Source organism: Penicillium canariense (assembly GCF_028826845.1).
Source record: "Penicillium canariense strain IBT 26290 chromosome Unknown utg000007l_segment0_segment0, whole genome shotgun sequence".
Taxonomy (NCBI): domain Eukaryota; kingdom Fungi; phylum Ascomycota; class Eurotiomycetes; order Eurotiales; family Aspergillaceae; genus Penicillium; species Penicillium canariense.
In genome coordinates, this window is record NW_026622734.1 from 1,755,304 (window position 1) to 1,776,882 (window position 21,579).

Consider the following 21,579-nt stretch of genomic DNA (forward strand, 5'->3'; position numbering starts at 1 on the left):
GGCCACGGGGTTCGGAGCACCGAAAATCCAAACCATTTTCGGGATTGGGGCCGTCAGCGCGGAATCCGACGCTCAAAATCCAGCGCCACGAGAAGGAGGGAAGGATCCGACTCGGCGGTGCAAGAACAACACAATTTCGACACGGAATTTGAGATTCTCGGCCTCATCCCTAAATAGTATCATTCAAATATCACCATATCATAGATGATGCCTGATATGTTCGCATCCCCAAATTTAACATCCGGCAGCTTGGCTCCAGGTCGCGCCTCTTGTCCACCTTTTTACATTTGTTATTATTCCTAAAAAGCTGGGAGTCTGTACACTACGCATCCTTGACCAAAACTTCTAGCTTCAACGTGGTCACGATGGCTTCCAGAGATCAAATGCTTTGTCTCAATATCCTCGGCTACAAGAGAGATGGCATTACTACGGATGAGTACCGCGACTATATGGTCAACGTACATGCAAAGATCGTTCGTGAGCTTATGGAGAAATATGGAATCAAGCAGTGGAGCATGGTATGACTCCCAGTCCTGAACAGACGAAATATGCTCCTACTTACATCGAGTCCTAGTCGCACCCAGTGGACGAGTCTCCAGCTCTTATGGCAAAGATCTTTGACCCGCAATTCTCTAACGTTGCATCCTATGATTGCTGCGTGTCAATTGTTTTCCCTGATATTGATTGCTTTGTCCAAATGAAGGCAGACCCGTATTTCAAGATGAACGTGGGGCCTGATCACGAGAAATTTGCGGACACAAAGAGGTCGCAGATGATGATAGGGTATTGGACACCGGTCATGGAGGATGGACAGCTTCTTGCTTCCAGTGAGTAAGCCTAGGCAGCTCTCTATACGAAATTGAAGAGTTTCGAGACAGTAAATGCCAGGATAGCCTTTAGCCCCTTGGAACTTTCAAATCATAGGTCCCAGCGATACTCCTAGCTTGTTCAATTCCATTAGATACATGATCACAGTTATCCTGATACGTTCGAGCTTCCAGTACCATACCTTGGTGAATTGTCAATTTACAAGGCATATTTTGAGTTATAGAGAGATCACATTGAGTAACAACAGATGCTTCGAAATTGATTCTAATAGGTATCTCAAAGAGAACAACCGGAAATTATAAGTACCATCTCTATAGATAATTGAAATGCCAGGCCAGATGTGATACTTGGTGACATACAGGTTTGTAAATATATCATAGGCTAGATAGAATTCAGTGGAAATTATTTGGACGTTTGCACTTCGTTCGCATTCATCTAGATCATTTTGATCTAATAAACCTAGAAGGAAAACATGAACTTTGATACCGCTATAGCAAATACACTTTGCATAAGCAAGCAAAAAAGAAACACAACAAACAACGGCCGTGCTTTGTGTAACACGCCTAGACCAAATCCGATGGTAAACGATTCGGCCCTCACGAGACCATCTGCTTCGACCTAGCTCACAGCTACGGGTGTGACCTTCTCTTCCTTGGCTACTTGTTCCTCTACATTCAACGGCATAGTCATCTGCGCGACGGGATCCTCAAGCTTCCACTCCATGACTGAAAGAACACTCCCGAACGGCTTAGCCGTCCTGACAAGCTTCAGGCTTGGATCAACCCGTGCCATCAGTGCACTCCATTCCTCTGGTGCACGCTCTCTAGAGTTGAAAACCTGGCGCATAGTCAGGTCTCGCAAACGCAAGAGTCTCTCCAGTGTGGCTGGCAGCTGGCCGGGCAGAGGCAGCACCGAGTCCATAATGACCAAGGTGCTCTTGGTCTTGTTGGGCTCCATGGCCTTCACGATGCGGCTCAAGATACGGACTGAGTCATCGTCGGACCAGTCATGAATGATCATGCGCAGCAGATACACATCTGCGCCGACAATGGGCTGATCCTGGAAGAAGTCGTGTGCCTGGAACGTGATGCGATCGGCCAGATCCTTCTGAGCCTCGTTCTCCGCTTTAGCCAATGACTCGCGGCCCGCATCGGCATTGGTCTCTAAATCCTGGACAATAAAGCGCAGATCGGGAAATGTCTCCGCGATTGCGATGCTACCATGGCCAGTGGATCCACCAACATCCACGACAACAGAGTCCTGAGGGAGCGCCGCCCAGTCGTAGCCGCTCACCAGGTGCTTGAGGCTGGTGCCCTCGCTATTGGTAACGCTCTTCATGTAGCCAGCAAACTGCTCAGTGCGAGTTGGAAGTGTCTTCAAATGCTCAAAGAGTGGCAACGGTGTGTCAAAGGCCAGATTGTAGGCCGTCTCAGTGTTGCTAAGACTTCCGGGCCATCGCTGCGTCGCATCGGCGAAAGCTGAAGCAGTGGGGATGCCTACCTCTGTCATGAACTCAGACCAAAGCAGCAAATTCGGATTTGACGCAATCATGGCAGAGGTAGGTGAATGCGCAATGTGGTTAGGGATGGGCTCGGTGAAGAGGCCGCTGGTCATGGCCATACGTGCAACACTCTTCAAGGCCCCCTCTGGTGCGGAAATGGCAGCGGCGAGCTTGTCATAGGCGATGTTGCCCTCCAAAGGAACTCCATTAAACACCTTGAAGCGGCAAAGCCATTTCAAACAGGCACAGTAGTGTACCTAACCCAGGAACTATGTCAGCTCAGACGATTCGACTCATTATCGCTAGACACATTCGGAAATTCAACTGTACATACACCAACGCTCAGGGAGAGAATGTACTCTCCTGGCCCCAAGGCATGCTGATGAAGGTGCCAGCTAGCCTCGACTAGCCTCTGGCGCAGCTGTTGAAGCTCCGGAGATGCATTGAGCGGGGCAGAAGCATCCGCCGGCTCAGACTTGCTCTGTTGACGGGAGTCTTTGAGAGCCTGGACACTCTGGGTAATCTCCTCTACGAGCGCATCCATCTTGACGCTTGATTCGTTCGATGCCAGCGGAAACGTTGCTGCCATTGTAGTTGCCATTTACAAATGTTGATGCTGACGTGAAGATTGATCAGCTTACCGCCCAAGATGTTTTAATGTCTCCTATAGTTTGAGAATGGGCATCAGAATAGCCAGGCTAAAAGATGATGTGCAAACACTTTTAGATCTACGTTTAGCCTTGACCTTACCTCGTCAGAGTGTTTGGTTACCGCGTTCCGCTGCGGTAAGCCCGACCGTCGCCTGGCTTCCGTGGAAGAATCCCGGTGGCTCGGAGCCCGAGTGCCCCGGCCGCCAAAGTGGATAAGGCTGGGATGCGATGTTTAGGCCGGATACAGATCCACCCTTCCCACCGGAGTTTTTGAGGCTCAGCCCACCGCAGGATTTTCTCACCCCCGAATCGTGCGGGGTTAACGGAAGTTTGCATCCCATAGCCTACGAGCTGTGCTCGCATCCGAACGAAGCCATGCTCCGAGCCATCACACGTGTGCTAAGCGAGTTCTGGAAGAAGGTCTGGAAGAAATGAAGCCCGATGCAGTAAGCAGAAGCTCACATCATCCACACTCGTATGCCCACCAACTGTCAAGCTTGGGCTTGGCTTGGCATGCAGTGGTGGCTCGGAGATTTTGACAATTCCTAGGATGTGAGAGGATGTTGCACTGCGTCGCACCTGCCTTGGTTCTGGACCTGCAGTTTACTTAGGCTACTAAGTCAGCACACATGTTTGCAAATGGCATGGAATAGGCTTTCAGCCCGAGCTGGGGAATTGATGATGCTGTAACTTCGCCGCGCCAAGGTTTTATCACGCTCCATAATAAATCAGTCGAGTCTATTCTACGCCATGCTTCACCGGATTTACCTATTTTGCATCTTTTTTTGAGGATTCTTTTGCCGGAGATAGTGTTTACTTACAAAGAGGTAATGAGGCTTGTTCTCAAGGCGAATATTCCAATTTTACTCGAATAAGAGGTTCACAAAATATCGGAGACAGGAAAAGAAATATGCATCAATGCAAATTTTTTGCTAAGCTAGGCGGCAAAGAAAGTGCCGGTAATCTGTTGAGATAGCAAATCAAATCGTAGTCATCGCAACAGAGATCATTACCAGATATCGAAAATCGGAAACGCAAACCGGGGAAATTGTCTCCACTATCCTAATATCAAAATGCCACTGGATAGTATGTATCAGGAAAAGAGACTGTAGACATGATGATATGTATAAGATTTCTCTAAATGAGAGACTATTAACATGATGATATGTATAAGGTTTCTCTGCATAAGAGACTATTGACATTAAATTTCCGGGAAACGTGTTCCTCGTATGAGATCAATGGCTAAGCCATGCCAAACCCGTTCACTTTTGACCATTGTGACCCAAAGCATACTCTGGCGGAACCACAGGCCATTCGTCAACACCGTCCAGAATCGCCTGAGCGAAACCGGTTGCAAGATGGGTCTCGAAGTGGCAATGAAGAAGCCAGGCGCCGGGGTTAGTAGCCTGGTAGCGGAGCAACATCCAGGACTGATCTGCGACATAATCAGGGGCCACTGCTGTGTCGCGATATGGAGGATCAACCAAATTGAAAGCGTCCGGGTTTGCTGCTATCGCGTCGGCCGTATTGTTCCACGTGAACACACCGATGGCAGTGCCAAGAACCCAGAACTTGGTGCCGTGCTTGTGGATGACGTGGGACACGCCGTCCACGATCGAGTTCCACTGGATGAGAAGATCTACCCACTGGTTGTGATTGTTGCGGACGGCTAGGGACGTGTTGTAGGAATCAGGGGTCTCTACACCAGTCTGCAGGAATGGCTCGTATGCGCGCCAGTCAAGGGGATACAGCACAAGCGAGTCAGTCATGCTGAATTGCCACGCGCCGTTCACGCGATGGATGCTGAATTTGTGCAGAATGTCGGAAGTCTCGGCGGGTGCAATTGGCGGGTACGCTTTGATGGTGAATCTGTCAAAGAAGACGACTGACTCGGTAAGATTCTGGCCATACCATCCAATATACGGGGTCGATTCGGCTGCATTGGAGTGGCGACCCTGGTTGGTATATCGCAGCGTGGCCCAGGTCCAGATGACCTGACTTTCTCCGTTGTTTGGCACCCGAATAGTGTAATCCTTAGCGGTCTTGTCAAGCTTGATCAAAACAGAGTACCGCTCACCGGCGCGGATGTCGAATGCATTCGCCAGTCTGGGTTCAATAAGGTTGCCGTCAACTTCGTACACCCACATAGGGTGCTCATCAATGGAGACCATCAAGTCGGAGGCTGCAACGGTGGCAACGAAGTTGAGACTGATCCACTTAGTCTTTGTTGGATCAACCTTGATCACTTCTTCGCTGCCTTTAGATGGCACGCAGTCGAAGAACATGTCGCGCGGTAGCCTCTCCGGCATAGATGCGTTGATGAACTCAAACTGCGTCTTGGCATCGATGGGGAAGCAACTGGTAAAGTGAAAGAGCATTAGCTGTTGATCAGTTCGATCTTGCGATGAAATCAGCTACAACTTACCCTTTCTCGGTAGCAACATCTGGTTCAATGGCTAGCAGTAGTGCTGGTAGCGTGTTGGCATTGATAACTTCCTGGCCTGGGCAGTTGACCCAGCCCTTGCCATTGATGAGATAGCTATCAAGGCAGCTATGAATCAAACAGTAGTTAGCTTTGCAGTGCTCGACAAAGGAAAAGGAAATAGGAGCCAAGTCCTGGGCAAACCCACAAAATACCAACTTTTGCGTAGTTCTGGTAGTAGATATAATCGGTGGAATTGTACTTGGACCAATCGGACAAGAGCATGAGCTGCGGGTCGTTGACCGCTGCTTGAATCTGGGAAATATCTCGGCTGTTATTGCTGATCAGGTGCCAGGGCGTTGGGTCATCAGCCTTGCGCTTGATAACAATCGCGCCGTACAGGCCGTCCATCAGTTGAGCTCGCACATGCGAGTGGTACCAATAAGTTCCAGCGGGATAAGCCTTGAATCTGTAGATGAAGCTATCGCCGGGCTCAATGGGCGTTTGAGTGAGGCCTGCGACGCCATCGGAGTACTGGGTGCCCTGCTGTAGCAAGCCGTGCCAGTGGATGCTAGTGTTTCTTTCCATATGATTGTGAACCGTGACCTGCATACCGGCCGAAGGTTAGATTCAGAACATGGAGAGAGAAATGCAACGAGATTTCCGAATATTTTTACCTCGACATCATCGCCCTCATCGAAAATCAATGCTGGACCAGGGAACTGGCCATTGACCTTAATCAAGTACCGTTGCTGGCCATCAGGAGCTCCGAGTTCATTTGTTATGGTGAGTTCTCGTTTCTGAATTTTGCCACTAGGTTTTTCGCAAAAACCAAAGTCTAGAGTAGCCAATGCTATCAGACCGAGGATTAGCAAGCGCAGAGCCATTTCTGGAGCGCTGAATTGTTCTGAGAATCCACGACAAACACGCAGGTCTATCTCCTCTTTTGGATGGTGACACAAGAAGCTAAAAGACTGGAAAACATGCCTCACATCGCGTCTTATTGAAGATTATTTTGACCTTGAATCGCAGTCCATACCTAGCTACCCCACACTAGCGTGGAGTCAGGTCCGCGCCGCCAAGCCACACACAGCGGAACTTTCGGGGTCAGTATGCCCGACACTAGCTTCGGAAGTGGATTTGCTGCGGAACCCCGTAAAACCCGGACCTAACCCAACCTCAACTAGTTTCGGGTTGGTTTTTGGGGCGAGGTCTTGAATAGTTTGGGTTCCACGTGGCGTGCCGAACGTTTTTCCCGGCCGCTATATCCTCGGCAAAACCTACCAATCTTCACCTTACGAATGCCCACAAAGCGATTCAGTAACCTAAGAGTAAATTATATAGGTATTTCATATAGAATATTGCTGAAACTGACACTTTTATATAGAAATGACTTTCATTGGTCCTTGTGTTTATGAAGTTGTTAACGCTTGAAGTTACGAAACCGATGGAATATATATCTTCAAGGATAATAATGCTTATTTTGACAAATGCTGTAAAGCTAACCTACTCGGTCAGATTATAGAGTAGTGACCAGTGACCAGATCATGGAAGGTGTGCTTTGATTGTATGGATGTGGGTATACCTAATAGTCTATGCTAATCATACGCAATTAAAAGTTCCGGGTGTGTGGTGTATGCATCCCTGGGACATCAATTATACTGCATTCACCTAAGATCTATGACCCTTTCCGGTTATACACAGCGATAGAGCACAAAGCGTGAACCAGAAAGTAACCCCCGTCCGCCTCCCTCTCGCGGGGGTCAAAGACAGTTTGCTTTCATCTCCTCTATGATGCAACTGACCTCTATTTATTCGTCCTGGCCCCTGCAGCTGCAGCTGTGGCTGCAACCACCTCATCCCTGGTGATCCGACTCTCGTTACAGAGCTTCCGGAAACGGCCATCTTCATCGTCATAAAGAGTCAGGGGTTCACCAAGTTGAGCTACACGGCCCTCATCCATGACACACACACGATCATAGCCGATGATTGTCCGAAGTCGATGTGCAATGCACAACAAGGTTTTACCTCGAAACGCGGTGGCTATGGTGTGCTGAATGGCGGCATCACTCTCTAGGTCGACGGAGCTCGTCGCCTCGTCGGCGACGATAATTTGCGAGTCACGTACGAGAGCACGTGCCAGCGCCAGCAGCTGCCGCTGGCCATGTGATAGATTGGAACCCTCTGGTTCCAGTACTGTGTCCAATGTGATGGTACTACCAGTACTAGGATTCTGACTGGCCTGATCATTGCGAGGCGTAGCCGTGAGATGTGACCGCTGGAGTGCCTCCCACAGCTCCTCATCCGATTTCTTATGAAAAGGGTCGAGATTGGAGCGTACTGTGCCACGGACCACGGTGGCATCCTGGGGAACAATTGACATGCGCGATCTGAGATCATGCAAGCGCACCCCCGAGACGTCCACTCCATCGATAGTAATTGAACCGGCGGACGGTTCCACTATGCGGAACAAGACTGCCATGATGCTAGACTTCCCAGCCCCGGTGCGGCCTGCAACGCCCAATCTCTCACCTGGGCGAACGTGTAGGTTCAGATCGTGGATAACGAGCGGCAGGGCGGGGCGGTAACGCGCTTGAACGCCCTTGAAGATGATCTCGCCTTTGGCAGGCCAGTTCTCTTCCACTTTGGTGGTAGATGATTCATCTGAAGCCTCCTGGGGTATGTGATTGGAGTAGTAGTGGATTCGCTCCACGCAGGTCATGCTATTCTCCACTTCGGCCACTTGTCGCACTGAGAAGAGCAGTGTCTGTGTGATCGAGACTAGATAAGAGAGCACAAGGCCGCTGATGCTCGGTGAAACATTAAACTTATTGGTTATGACCAGCATTCCTGTCACCAGGAGGAAGACGATGCCAACGATGTCGACACGGAGACTTAACCACCTCTGGTTTGCACAAGTGAGGTAGTACGCAGAGGCCATATCATCGATTGCGGAAACAATTCTACTCGAGAAATTTCCAGTCTCTCCGTAAGCACGCAAGGTTATTGTGCCTGAAACTGCTTCGCTGAAGAGTGCAAATACCGGGCTGCGAAGCATACCCTCGATGCGCTTGATTTCCCGGGCTGACGCTCGGTAGTAGCTGGATGCAAATGCGTAGATCAGCAGCACCGGCACCAAGGCAATGGCGAAGTAGTAAAAGTATGACACTGTGAGTCCCACGATGGATAGGACAGTGAGAAGAGTTGTCGCTGCCATACGGACCGATTCGGATAGGTTGTTGTCCATAACGTCGACGTCCTTGGAGAAGCGGTTCATGATGCGGCCCACGGGTGTGGTGTCGAAGAAGGCCACCGGAGCGTGCATAAGATTCTTCGTGGCTTGCTGATACATCCTCTTACTCGCCTCGGTTCCATAAGTAGACAATGCAAGCATCGATACAAATTGCAGAAGACTCTGCGCCACTCCAAGAGCAACGTAGATACCGATCTGCCAGTGGGTTTGGTTAGAGTAGGCACATATGATTGCAGGAGACGTCGACTTACGTATGAATTAGTGCCCAAGCTGTATTCATCACTCGACCACCAAGCCAGCCACAAACCAGTGACAATATTACACGCCTGGTAGGCCATCAGAGTTGCCAGTACAAAGATGGGAACTAGCATGGATCCCATCGAGCTAGCGTAAGCCTTATAAACTTCCCAGGATATACCCTTGACCTGGCGGTCCTCTTCTTGCATGATCGCATCTTCTGACTTGACCTCCAGCGCTCCGGGCTTGTTGATGGTGTCTCGAGACGCGTCAATATCGGCACTTTCGCGTTCGACACCCATCTGTACTGTCTGTAGGATACGCATCGAGACGTCGTTTCGCTTCATCAAATTGTCCAACGTGTCGCATGCCATGATCCTTCCGTTATCCATGACAATTATTCGGTCGCAGCGATGGAGTAATTGCACCTGGTGAGTGGCTAGCAGTCTGCATGTGTCCTTCAAAAGGCCGCAGATGGCATGCTCCATTAAATGGCCACCGGTCTCGGCATCGACTGCGGCCAAGGGGTCGTCGAGAATAATGATGTCTGGGTCAAAGTATATGGCCCTGGCTAGACTAACACGATGCTTCTGTCCTCCTGACAGGTTGATTCCCTTCTCGCCAATCTCGGTGAAGCTGCCATGTGGAAGGATACTGAGGTCCGGTTGGAGGGCACAGGCATCGATGACGGCATCATACTTGGCCTGATCAAACTCCTGACCAAAAGTAATGTTCTCCCTGATGGTGGTGCTCTGGATCCAAGGAACTTGGGCGCAAAGCGCTCGTCTGCCTTCGGTCGTAAATTCGCCTGCAGTCCGTCGCATCTCCCCGGCGACGGCCGAGAGCAGCGATGATTTTCCAGAGCCCACAGTGCCGATAATCCCAATGAGCTCAGGCCCTTCGATGTGCAAGTTAATTCCATGCATAGAAAATGGTGGCGTGTCGGGCGGGGTCGTTTCCTCCTCGGTAATCTCAGAGGGCGTAGAATGGGCTTTTTCTTTCTTTTGGGAGTCTTTCACTCCCTTTTTGGTCTTCTTCGCTCCTTTCTTGCCATCTTTGTTGTCCAGTTTCATGTCCCTCATCTCGTCTTCAGTCAACTCTGTAGTACGAAGACGCTCATTTGGATCGGGAGGCGTGCTTTGTTCCCAGGTGAATGCTGCATCCTTCATAGTTATGGAAATGTGCGTTGATTTCGGCGAGGCCTTCCCCACTGGGCCGTCTTCGGCCTCCAGGAATTCCTCAATTCGGTCGATAGACTGGAGTGCGTCGGCAATCATGGCAAGAATGAAGGGAACGAACATCAGTGGCATTCGTAACTGGTTGAACAAAGCAAGTGATGAGAACACTGAAGCAGGGCTCAGGTTATTCTGAGTTTTGAAATACACAATGAAAGCCACTATCGCGGCGAGCACAGGAGTTGTCGTGCCAAACGTGTTCAAGCCGTTGCGAATCGCCAAGATCCGACGGATTCCTCCAATCTCCTTCTTGCGCATCCTCGCCAGGCGCTGAAGGAAGTCACCCTCCCAGGCATAATACTTGACAAAGCGGATAGTCGACAGTAGGTCCTGTGTTATAGTGATTCGCTCATCAGTGGTCTTGTTGATGACCTTGCGCTGCCTGAACATGGCTAACATGCCCACCATGGAGATTGGTAGTGATAAAACAAAGATGCCAATACCGGGCAAGGCGGAATAGGACAAGTTCAGTAGGAGAAGCACAATTGTGACGATAATACCGAGCACGTTGGACCAAGCGACGTGGAACCAACCGCAGGCCTGGTCAATTCTGTACGTGTCGACAGACATGATGTTGATGATTCGCCCACTGGGCCAGGCGCTGCTGCGCGGCGTATTGTCCTTTTGGTTCCCTTTGGGGTCCTTCTCCAGTTGGCGTGCAAAGTGATCTCTTTCCTCGTCGCTCCCTGGCGTGATGTTGGCGGGGACCGGTTCCAGTGCGGCATTACCCACCTTGGCGCGCCCGGAAATTGTCATTGCCTTGTCGAAGATGATTGAGATGAGGGCACATCGTGTCTGAGCGCCCATCATCATCCCGCGGTAGAACATGTGGGCATTTCCAAAACTAGCGAGCACTTGCAGACAGGTCAGACAAATGACAAGACCGACTCCCCTGCCGATGGGGGGTTCGCGCCCGTAGTATGCTTCCTCAGCAAATGTGATGATATACTTGACGACAAGTGGCATGATGACTTGGCAAGAACTGGAGAGAAATGCCGCCGCTGCGCCGATGATGGCATCTTTCCGGAATGTCTGCCATATCGCCCTCAGGAGCGGTCGCTTGGACTTGCGATCGATGTTGCTCTGAAAGTTGACTTTGAGCTCCGCGGCGAGCTTATGCGTCGTCCGATCGGGATTCACTAGCCAGATATCGTTGACTTCCAAGGGCCGAGTGTAGCCCTTGAACATGAGAGATGACATCCATGAGAAGGTCAGCCGGCTCAAGATGCCAGCATGGTATTCGGGTGATGGCTCGCGATGCTGGGGAATCGGGATACCTCCTTTTCGCGAGCTTCCAATTAGCCGTCCCAGTAAGCCCACCCGTGGCACCACAGTGCTGGGCGTAGTGCTCGGCGCATCGCTGGGCACCGCCTTGGCATTTTCTTCACTCATACTTGGCGATGCTTAGTAGTCTTGGAATCTGCAATTCGCTAAAGTGATAGGCAGGGGCATCGTGGGTATCAATATCATAAGATGCTTGTCAATGCGGCATGGACTAAAGAAGAGAAGAGGAGTCGTCTTTTGGGAGGATGATTATACTTCAGAGTCACAAAGGACAGATAGAAGGGGGAACAGGGCCGACAAAGAAATGGGCAGACAAAGAAGTAAGCGGACAAAGAAGTCGGCTTGGCTTGGCTACAGGGGGCGGGTGGTAGTTCGGTGAGCGCCGCAGCACAGGCAGGCACCAGAGTATCGGATTTAGTGGATGGGACAGCGGGCACACTACTGGATTGGGGAAACGCAGCGACAACTTGCTGGGTAAGGCGGCTGCGCTGCTAGCATAGCAGAGTGAAGCTTTACTCACTGGCTATATGAATCCCGGAAAGAGCTATCGCGATCCGTGTCGTGGTCCGGCGAGATGTGGAGAACCATCGTGATCCGCTCGCGGTCCGATGGGATCGCTGTCCGCTCGCGGTCCGGAGGGAAGTGGAGATGCGGAGGCGTCAGGATTTCCCTAAGCACCGCTTCAAAATGGCACCACGGGCGCCTAGGCGAATTCTTCCTTGACAAGACTGGGGCCAGGGTATCTGCCTCGTCACAAGAGCCAATGGGAAAAAAGGGTGTGGATTGGGACAATAGCCTGAATCCAGCCATATAAGACGAGATGTGCGCCATTCGAACCCAAAGACCAAAGGGGTCAGGGGCTCGCTGAACTAACCCAAGGCGGATCTGCATCTTGGATACCTGCAATGCGGGGCTGATACGAGGTGAAACCCTGCAAGCAGGACCCCATCAAGGCGGGGGTCAGCAGCATCTGGACTTGAAGATATCAGAATACCACCTTTGTTAGTGGCGCCAGCTTAGGAGCCTATCATCGAATCAAGGACTGAACTGAGACAGCCACAAGGCCCCCTCACTTGATCTGCAGCCCCCTCGGTCGCCTTGGGCTGTGACTCGACTAAACTGAATCCGTAAACGAATTACATTCAGTAGATTTTGAACGATCCTTCGGCCCGGAGGTAGCACTCGCCTTGGCGGTATGCAAGAGTTGACTAAATAGCCCCCATTCCTGATGGTTGTTAATTCCACCTCGGACATTGGTCTCATTGGTCTCAACATCAAATCAGTGCAAGCGTCGTCTTATTATCTGATTGCACGGCCACGTGGCACGGCTGGTCGCACGTACGTATAGCAGCTACAGTAGGAACAGGGGGCCTAGACTGCGCCTTTGCGCAACTTCACGGGGCGGAGAATACTATTGTCCGAGGAGATTGTGGATAGTGCTGCGGCCTTTGGGGGCCTACGGTGCAGGGCTTTCCACCCAGTGTCTTCCAAAGGCGTACCAGGTAGTGCGACAGGTTGGTCAATCCACGCGTGCACGGGTGTCCGTATATATCTAGCCCTTGCTCCTGATCCACCCCCCTGGTGGGGTATATCCTGGAGTCGATCTACTTCGACTCGGCGTGGGGAGTATATCTACCGTCACGTGTCCTTACCATCACTTAGCCTCATGGGGTGAATTAGATGCTGGTATATCCGGAGCTTTTTCTCGGGTCTCCGTTCCTATTGGGGCCTAGCATCCCTGTGGCCACCGGGGCGCTCTCTGAGCAGGTCGAAGCGATTTGTTGTCGAGTACGGGGCGATGGCTGGGCGCTAATGCTTGTTCTGGTGAAGTGTTGGTTCTTGGTGGCCCCATTGTTGGGTAGTTGCGGCCCCTCAGTCTCGTGGGGTCCGTAACAATGTCCTATCCCTGCTAGCTCCTACCTATACGGATTTGGGTGGTTGTACGAAGGAATAGTGGGAAGAGGACTGCATAAAAGCATATAATACGAATACTACCACCATCGTGGAGGATACAGAGCTTGGTGCGGCATGGCAGTATGACTATTGGGGGCTGTCACCGCGCTGTGGTAGATTTGGCACGGTTGGTCATAGAAGGACAAGTTGTAACGTTCAACTTGATATACTTTTTCAATTCCATACTGTTATTAATCGCCGAGTAATACGTAAAAATAGTAGTTGGGGGCCGGTGGAGTGGGCGGTTTCGAAGTGAGTTGCGTTGCAGGAGCATCAATCAGCCCAGCTTGGCATCTTACGTACGCCGGCTGAGAAGCTGGACCTTGAAAGTTCCCAGAAAAACTTTCGACAGTGGCGGCGATATATAATATATGTATTCCGGGACGGCGCTCTCTCGGGTTCACCACCAAACGAGATTGGGTCAACTGAAGTATGCCACATGACCATGAGCTCCCCTTCGGGATCAAATGTCAGTTATACTCCGGACCGGCCTGCCAAGTTCAAGGACAGTTGTGACAGTTGCGCACAAGCAAAAGTGAAATGCAGTCGGGTCCGGCCAAGTTGTCATCGCTGTCTCCGGAGTGGGATCATGTGTCATTATAGTCTGGCACGGCGAGGAAAGGCCGCCTCGGCCGCCATGGTCTCCAGGAATGCCAACCCTCCGAGGTCGCCGGCCCCGAGGGCGCCGCGGGACAGCATTACCAGCCTCACGGAAGACTTCTACACCCATGCCTCCGATCTTACATCCATCGATGAGGACTTCTCCTTGTCGGCAGATTTCGTCTCCTCCCGCGACTCCGAAGCACACCGGATTGCCGACATACCACATGAAATCTACCTCGGTTCCCACGAATCAAGTCTAGACTTTTCTCTGCTCTCAAGACTGGGGCATGGTGACTCGAATAGGCGAGACTTTGCCATGCCCACAATGACAGGCATCGATTCAGACCTGTTGGCTCTGCCAACAGACCCGACGGAGTCTCAACTAGGCGACAACCCTTTCGGCACCGATGGGGTTGGAGACGCCCACGCAACCGACTCTTCAGCAAACATCCGAGTCATCCTTTCCACATTGGAAAGCCTGCATATGCCTTCCACAATGCCCGCTCCGGGCATCGACATGATACTGAAGATTACCAGCATGGCGATCGGTAACTTGTCGGCACTCTTGAAAGACCCCTGTGGGCTCAACTCATCGAACATCACCCTGCTTGCTCTCGTCTGCTGCAATAACATTATAGACGCCTATCAGCAGATTTTGTTGGTCCAGAGCAATCCGGTCTCGGCTGATAATGAAAAGGGCCACAACGAAGACGCGATGGACTACTGCTGTGGCACAGCAGCTATTGCTGCCGATATGCCGATTGCGGTAGGGGCATTCCTACCAGACAGTTCTGTCAAGCGGAAGATCATCTCCAGCGTGCTTCTGAGCGAGCTTACCAGGCTCGGAAACATGGTCGAAAGAATAATACCATCTAGCAAGAGCAACGCCATCCCGGCTAGTCGAAGTATAAAGGAGGGCGGAGAATTCGTATCGACTCTAAAGCCACTTCTGAAGGAGAAACTGAGAGCAATAATTAGAGTCGTCAAGGCCGAGATAACCGAGTCCGATGATATATAAGGGCATACAGGAATGGGTTCAAGAGGCGCTACGGAGACAAATGCGGCACCGTAAACTTACGATTTGCGATGATTCCCTTGATTATGGGGTGATGTTTTTCTTTCCAACTTACAGGGCGGGGTGTATGAATTCCAAATACACACAAAGTGTTGCCAGCTGTGCAACAACTGCATCTTACCGGTGAATGCTTGCGATACACAAGGTGGACCCACCATACCATACCTGTTATTTATTTTGGGTCCCCGGTTACCCTATAGCGCCCAATGCAGAGCTGATATCTACATTATTTCCATTCCCCTCTGTAAAGCCCAACCGATTCCGGAGGATACCTTCGGAGAGTTCATCATCGGACAAGATGTCCATTCTGGCCTTATGGTCCCCTTCGGAACCAAGGACCCACGGGCATTTGAAGGTCTACCCTACTAAACGACGGTCGGTATTTGGGAAGGTTTTTTACCCTCAATGCAAGCTGCTAGATAGCCTCTGATTCCTTCCGAGGGGTGATCCCTGCCGCTGTGCCTGCGCTATTTCTATCCCCTGGTTGAGGGATGATAGACTTCGACAAACGCGCTAGCGAGGCACGAGAGAAGGCTGACCAGATAACCCAAAGATTGACCACGGCAACGTGTGCCACATTCGCATATCCCACTGACCGAAGCGGGGCTCGGCCATTTGTGCCTTTGAGTGGATGCCATGTTTGATAAACTATGGCAATGACGGTCACAGGAGGGTTGGCCATAGACACTTCCATTGGGGGGTTCCCGTGGGCCGAACAGGGCGGCCGCTTTCCAGGTGGGATTGAGACTGACGGCCCCTTCTCGGGGCCGTGCAGCGAAGCGCTGCTTACGGCGTACTGCGGCGAGACAGATTTTCGATACTTTAGCTTAGCGCATCCTGTGCCTCTTTTAAGGGGATCTGAGCGGCCTTCAACCAGTGGACATTAAAATGACCTTCATAGATACGGACAGACAGACAGACATATATATCTATATTACACGATGTTCTTGGGAAGAGATTATGTGAGACAAGCAAAAAAGTACATGGCCAACTTAATATTGAAGGGCATTGATAATGGAAATGAAGGAGGATTTGTCGCTCTTTGGCTGTATACCACTACTCGGTACATGCTACAACCAACTGCGGGTTGAGCTTTTCGTTCTTATCAGCCTCTGTCCACAGCACATCACTAAACCCCGATGCCTCTAAACAGGATCTCCAAAAAGCCTCGTCAGCCGTGCAATGTTTCCTGTCATCCTCAAAAAGCCACCAACCATCCAGCAGCCCAAACACCAAATCTAGCCAGTAAAGTCTTGTGGTGAACTCAATAAGCGCACAGAAACCCCTCGGGCGGAGAAGCTTCCGGATATTTGTGCAAGACACCTGCAGACTCTTAGTGGCATGTATGCAATTAGTCGATATCACCGAGTGAAAACGACGCTGCAACTTTTCAGGAGGTGCCTTCTCAATATCGAGGACGACATACTCCATACAGCCTGCTGGGAGGGTGTTATATCTATTCTTGGCCGCAGCAAAGAAAGAAGAAGAGATGTCGGTGAAAGTATACTTGAATGGTATCTTGGCGTCGACTAGCATGTCAACCACGAACTTTGTTGTACCGCCCAAACCAGCACCAACCTCCAGGATCTCGATGCAGCCGCCGTCTCTCTTCACAATGTCGGAGAAGATGCGCTTGAGAAATGCTGCAAGATACTTGGAGGCTGCTAAAGACATTGGTGCGTTGGTGTAAAAATCCTGGAGCAAGTCCTTATTCTTACCGAACAGGAGCTTGATAGGGTCCACAGCACCAGTAAGACACTCGGCGAACTGCGACCCTGTAAGATTCAGGAGTCGATGCATGTTGGCATACAGAGGGTGGTCGTGAACAAGGTTGTCAAAAATGATCTGAGATGGTAGTTGGCCCGCGGCGACTGACGTGCGTACGAATTCGTTACCCTGGCGATTGACAAAACCGCCATCTTCAAGGATTGGAAGGATGGCGCCATCAAATACCCGATTGTGTTTAGTCAAAACCTTGTCGGGGCACATCACAGGCATCCCGGGGGGATCTCATCCAACGACGCGCCTAGCCTTGAAAAAGATTCATTGATGTAGGCTAGGACTAGCTGCCTTTGCGCAGGATAAACCTCCGTCCAGAAAGTAGCTGTGCCCGTCTCCGCTGCGAATTGTTTGACAAGATGACCAATGCCAGCAAAGGCGTCTTGAGCGGTCACTTGGGAATCAACACCGCGAATAGGCGTCAACGGAGACATCACGGCTATATTCTGTCAGCATTGCAGCTCCTGCAAGTGATGTGAACAATATGTGGGAGAGTCTGACCGGGGAAAGTGGGAGGGGGGGGCATCGCGCCATACCATTCGTATCCGTGCTATAACCGAGTATTCCTGCAACTTCAGACAAAGTAGAGCAGTCTCTGAAGAGAGAGGCCGGCAGCTCAACCCCAGTTCTATCGGCTACAATGTCGAGAATGGCAAACCTTGTGATAGGATCTAGGCCAATGTCGTCGAAGAGGATATTGCCATCGGCATCTCCAAGTTTAACTCCAGTTTCGGTTGAGATGGCCCCCCGGAACACGTCAAAAATCTCCACTGGAGGTGGTCTCGGACCACTCAAGATTGGTGACTGATACGTGGCCATGAAAACGAACTGGCTCTGGGTATCGCTCCTGCGAGATTTCCGGTGAAATATTAGGAAGATAGACTTCTAAGAATTAGTGAATATACTTTATCGACTATAAAAAGCCTTGAAGTGATGAAGGGCGAGTTGATGGTACCGTCCTTTTCGGGATTTGTTGATTTCGACTCTCTGGCCATTAGTGTACCTACTATTGTTTGTGTATTGGCCTGGGGCTGATATATCGGCGCCCCGGCGCCCCGCCTGAGTAAGACGTCACGAACGCGGCCCTCCGCTAATATTACTGGGCTGCACTTAGACCCATAGAATCCAGTAAAAACCGAATCTAGCCTAATCTAACCTAGCTAACCTAAAGCTAGGTTAGATGCTAACTTTAGATGTCGAGCTGAATACTTCCGCTCGCATATTCAGCTAGCTACTAGTCACCCGTAGTGTCTTGGCGTAGATGTTTTCCCTGTTTTTCCTTGATACACCCTCCCTTAATCGATTGGTCTATTCGTTACTAGGCGATACCCCTTCCTAAGGTTCGGATATTACACCTTAGACCCAAGTGGCGTTCTACGGAAAAGTCTACTTCCAAAACTTATCTCCCGATTCCGAGACAACCAACCAACGGGAAGGTGAGCTCCTTCGGGCCTGGCCTTCTTGCCGCCCTACCTGCTTATAGCCGATAAGGAATACTCTTTAGACCCGAGCTTGTGTGAGACCTGAGAGGTGGATAGTAGGTTGCGAGATGCCACTCTGGGTACGTGTTATAGGCGAGCGGACTTGCTTACTTTACCATGCCAGATAGCGGGTGCGCAGCACTCCCGTACCATTCTGGAATCTAGCGACCCGAGGCGGCAAGATGTCCAGAGATAACTGAATTAAAGCACTGGTGGTAATTGAACATTTTAAAAGTGAATATTATAATTGAAGATGAATCTAATTTGAGAATCCACCAGTGATCCGAACAGCCATTCAGGACTTCTCTCAGAATTGCCTGGAAGAGATGTTGAATGGAAGCCTTGTAATCGTGACGGTTACATCTGGCAGCCTTGGCTGAAATAATATATTTTAATATTTTCGGATAAATAGAACGAGAAATAGAATTCTAGTGTGCATCTTAGACAGCGGTTTGGGTCTTTGAATCAATGTTCTTAACTTTGTTCTACATATTCTACCCGTCATACAAGGAAAATCCAGTCAAATACAGTACGCACGGCTTAGTTACTTTGTAGCAGCTTAATGTTTCTCTTTGGTATACCCATACCCTTAGTGATCATATGTACAAGGATTGCGGCTTTGTCATAATGCAATTGATTGATTCACTCCTTACGGATTTTATATATAGGAGGATACGTCCCACACAACTGGGGATAGCAGATGTGTTGACGGATTGGAATCTGGCTTGAACCCATTTTCGAAATCCGTCAAAGAAATATGGGGCTCGGTTGATGTACTTGGAGCCTCTCCACAATCAAGACCAGTGGCCAGGAGTACAGTAGAGGTCAGGTTTGCGACAGAGTATCCACTTGGAGTTTGGATACTCTGCCCTCCGCTGGGCTGCTGGCTGCCATGATGCCCTTGGAATGTTGCTTGCATCTGCTGCATCAATGTGACTAGCTCTGCCGAGAAGACCATGTCTCCACTGCTCTCGTAAACCTGATACCACTCCTGGACAAGTGGCCATGCACGGTTTAAAAGGGCCATGTCGGCGCAGATATTACATTCGACAATCGCTATGGCTAGGGCGGACCAAGGCATGTTCAAATACCACCGAAACCCCTCGCCACGCGAGTCTGTTCGGACTATCTGCATCTTCTTCAGATAGTCAAGCGCTCGGCGTAGAAGGTCCGACTTTCTTCTGCTTCCCTCGGCACTGTTTGCTTGCTGCGCCATCATGGTTCGATGTCTGTGGACGGGTTTGGCTTGCCGTGAATATGTGCCCAGCGCCGCAAGCCGAACTGCTGCTACTAGGCACTGTATACTATGCCATGTAAACCACGTATATGCCGAAGAATCGGGGTTACAAAAGTGCAACAGACGAAGGGATGCTTGCTCAAAGAGCCGAACTTTCGACTCTCGTATTTCCTGGTCATGTGGTTGACTCGAATACGCCACCAGCACGCCGGTCCTCGCGCTTGTCTTTCTGTCACCAGCTAGATCGGAAGAAGGAAGGATTAGCTGACTACCCGCGAGCTCTACTTGGTAGTTAATGAGGGCAAATGTTGTGTCAGTAAGTCCCTCGCGGTCAGTAACTGGAGTTGTTGTTGTAGGGTCGAAGTCGGAGTCATTGATATGTTGTACGTGGGCTAGGGCCGAGACTGCTTCTCGATAATCAACGAGAGGCTCCGATAACCGAGCGACAGATGATTGGATGTCGATCAAGCAGATGATCAGCCAAAGTCGCTTCCGTGTCTGTTGGTCGAAAAATGATTCGCCGATAGTGTTCGAATCTCCTCGGTCTTGGTGAAGACCGAGAGACCTAGCGCTCCTGACGGCCACAGCTATCAAAGTCCACACGGCCATACTTTTGTCATGGGCCCTCCTACTAATCTTGATGGTAGCATACGTTAGCACCTACCTTCTCTCATACGACGAATAAAGACTCTGAACGTACAAGGTATAATACAAAAGCTTGAAGTGTGATTATATCATGAGAGGTTAGTAGACCTGACTTGGAGATCGCTGCTTCGCAAGCCGATTGACATGCTGATACCGAATTTGTTTTGCTGGTATGGAATATCGCCTGCGATTGATCCTCAGACATGCTGATTGCAGCGGCATAACAAACCGCGAAGCTCAGGGCTTCAAGTGACGGATGGCCGTCTGGATATGCCAGGTATTTCTCCCCCTGCAGCATCCATCTCTTCAATGTTGGTCGATGAAGGATTTTTATTATCGGGTCAACATTTTGCAGATAGATCTGGCATAACTCTGCTCGTGGCATCTTGCCTCGAGCACACGAGTTGAAGCTTTGATTCGAGCCAAGCAGATCAAGTGCACTAGCGCTGCCATGGTATGCATATGACGCCCCTGGCTCTGAAAAATTTGTATTGCCCATATCGGCGTTGCTTGACTCCATATCCATATCAGATAGGGTCCGGGACTTCTATTTCTTTCCTGTCAATACAGCGTTCAAATGGTAATAGATAGGCACCATTTGTCTCATCTATGGGGTTGACCAGTCATACCTTATCGAATAATGCTTCTTCAAAATAACTTGAATCATAAATTGAAAGTTCCTGAAGTTTGCTGTCTGTCGGAATTCCTGCGGGACATGGCAAGTGAGACTGTGCGTCCAAATTCTCTGATACCTGTAAACGTGTTCTTAGCTTCCATTTTTGTATTTATGTTTCTTGGGCTGTATAAAGGTGAACGAAAAGATCATTTATGTCCGACAATCAAGTTAGGGAGTGTGGCGTGTTTCAACAAACTTACTGGAACTTGAGACGGCTTCCCAGGTTGATCATTTTCTCCACTGGCCGTCGTTGTCGAACCCAACTCCGTAATGAAGCTCTCAAGTCTTCGAACCTGCTCACTCAACTCCACGTTTGCTGCTGCCAGAGATGCCTGCTTAGCTTCTTTGGTTTGCTCCTCGTCACCTCTGCTTGGCGGTGGGTTTCGACGTGCAGTGTGGGCATAGCGGCCTCGTGGCAGTCTCCGTCGATAAACTGGTACGCACACGGCGCCGTAGGAAACGCAATTGCTGCAAGGGACGAGTCTATTACATTTGAGCTTGCGATCTCTGCAACTCGTGCAGCTGAGCTGGGGAACTCCTCGCTGGCTTGGGTTTGGGCCATAGCCGTTGAAGTCAGTCCCCATTTGCCGCACATGTAGTTCGTCACGACTTGATTTTCTCTTCGTAGAATCCATTCAGCTGGTTGAATCTCTAGCTGCGAGTCGACGACGAAGCGAAACTCTCACTATGACTAGCCGGCTCTCGGGTATCTTGGCCGAT

At 50.4% G+C, this 21,579-nt stretch overlaps 7 protein-coding genes across 7 annotated transcripts; 2 read left to right on the forward strand and 5 right to left on the reverse strand.

Moving 5' to 3' along the window:
• Window positions 1–365: 365 nt before the first annotated feature.
• tpcK (decarboxylase tpcK) lies at window positions 366–835 on the forward strand (the record flags this gene model as incomplete). Its single annotated transcript, XM_056691785.1, has 2 exons — window positions 366–518; window positions 575–835. The coding sequence occupies 2 exons, from the start codon at window positions 366–368 to the stop codon at window positions 833–835; spliced, it is 414 nt and encodes a 137-aa protein (XP_056539491.1).
• A 611-nt stretch (window positions 836–1,446) lies between these two features.
• Window positions 1,447–2,930, reverse strand: N7482_009662 (uncharacterized protein; the record flags this gene model as incomplete). The annotated part of the gene is made up of 2 exons (XM_056691786.1): window positions 1,447–2,586; window positions 2,664–2,930. 2 exons carry the CDS (start codon window positions 2,928–2,930, stop codon window positions 1,447–1,449), a joined length of 1,407 nt encoding a protein of 468 aa, XP_056539492.1.
• A 1,311-nt stretch (window positions 2,931–4,241) lies between these two features.
• On the reverse strand, window positions 4,242–6,288 carry N7482_009663 (conidial pigment biosynthesis oxidase Arb2/brown2; the record flags this gene model as incomplete). The annotated part of the gene is made up of 4 exons (XM_056691787.1): window positions 4,242–5,337; window positions 5,405–5,530; window positions 5,610–6,007; window positions 6,079–6,288. The coding sequence occupies 4 exons, from the start codon at window positions 6,286–6,288 to the stop codon at window positions 4,242–4,244; spliced, it is 1,830 nt and encodes a 609-aa protein (XP_056539493.1).
• A 920-nt stretch (window positions 6,289–7,208) lies between these two features.
• N7482_009664 (abc multidrug transporter protein) lies at window positions 7,209–11,518 on the reverse strand (the record flags this gene model as incomplete). The annotated part of the gene is made up of 2 exons (XM_056691788.1): window positions 7,209–8,849; window positions 8,906–11,518. The coding sequence occupies 2 exons, from the start codon at window positions 11,516–11,518 to the stop codon at window positions 7,209–7,211; spliced, it is 4,254 nt and encodes a 1,417-aa protein (XP_056539494.1).
• A 2,482-nt stretch (window positions 11,519–14,000) lies between these two features.
• Window positions 14,001–14,984, forward strand: N7482_009665 (uncharacterized protein; the record flags this gene model as incomplete). The annotated part of the gene is made up of 1 exon (XM_056691789.1): window positions 14,001–14,984. One exon carries the CDS (start codon window positions 14,001–14,003, stop codon window positions 14,982–14,984), a length of 984 nt encoding a protein of 327 aa, XP_056539495.1.
• A 1,113-nt stretch (window positions 14,985–16,097) lies between these two features.
• Window positions 16,098–17,639, reverse strand: N7482_009666 (polyketide synthase; the record flags this gene model as incomplete). The annotated part of the gene is made up of 3 exons (XM_056691790.1): window positions 16,098–17,015; window positions 17,129–17,259; window positions 17,357–17,639. 3 exons carry the CDS (start codon window positions 17,637–17,639, stop codon window positions 16,098–16,100), a joined length of 1,332 nt encoding a protein of 443 aa, XP_056539496.1.
• A 1,320-nt stretch (window positions 17,640–18,959) lies between these two features.
• nscR (Zn(II)2Cys6 domain-containing transcription factor nscR) lies at window positions 18,960–20,147 on the reverse strand (the record flags this gene model as incomplete). The annotated part of the gene is made up of 1 exon (XM_056691791.1): window positions 18,960–20,147. One exon carries the CDS (start codon window positions 20,145–20,147, stop codon window positions 18,960–18,962), a length of 1,188 nt encoding a protein of 395 aa, XP_056539497.1.
• Between the last annotated feature and the right edge of the window lie 1,432 nt (window positions 20,148–21,579).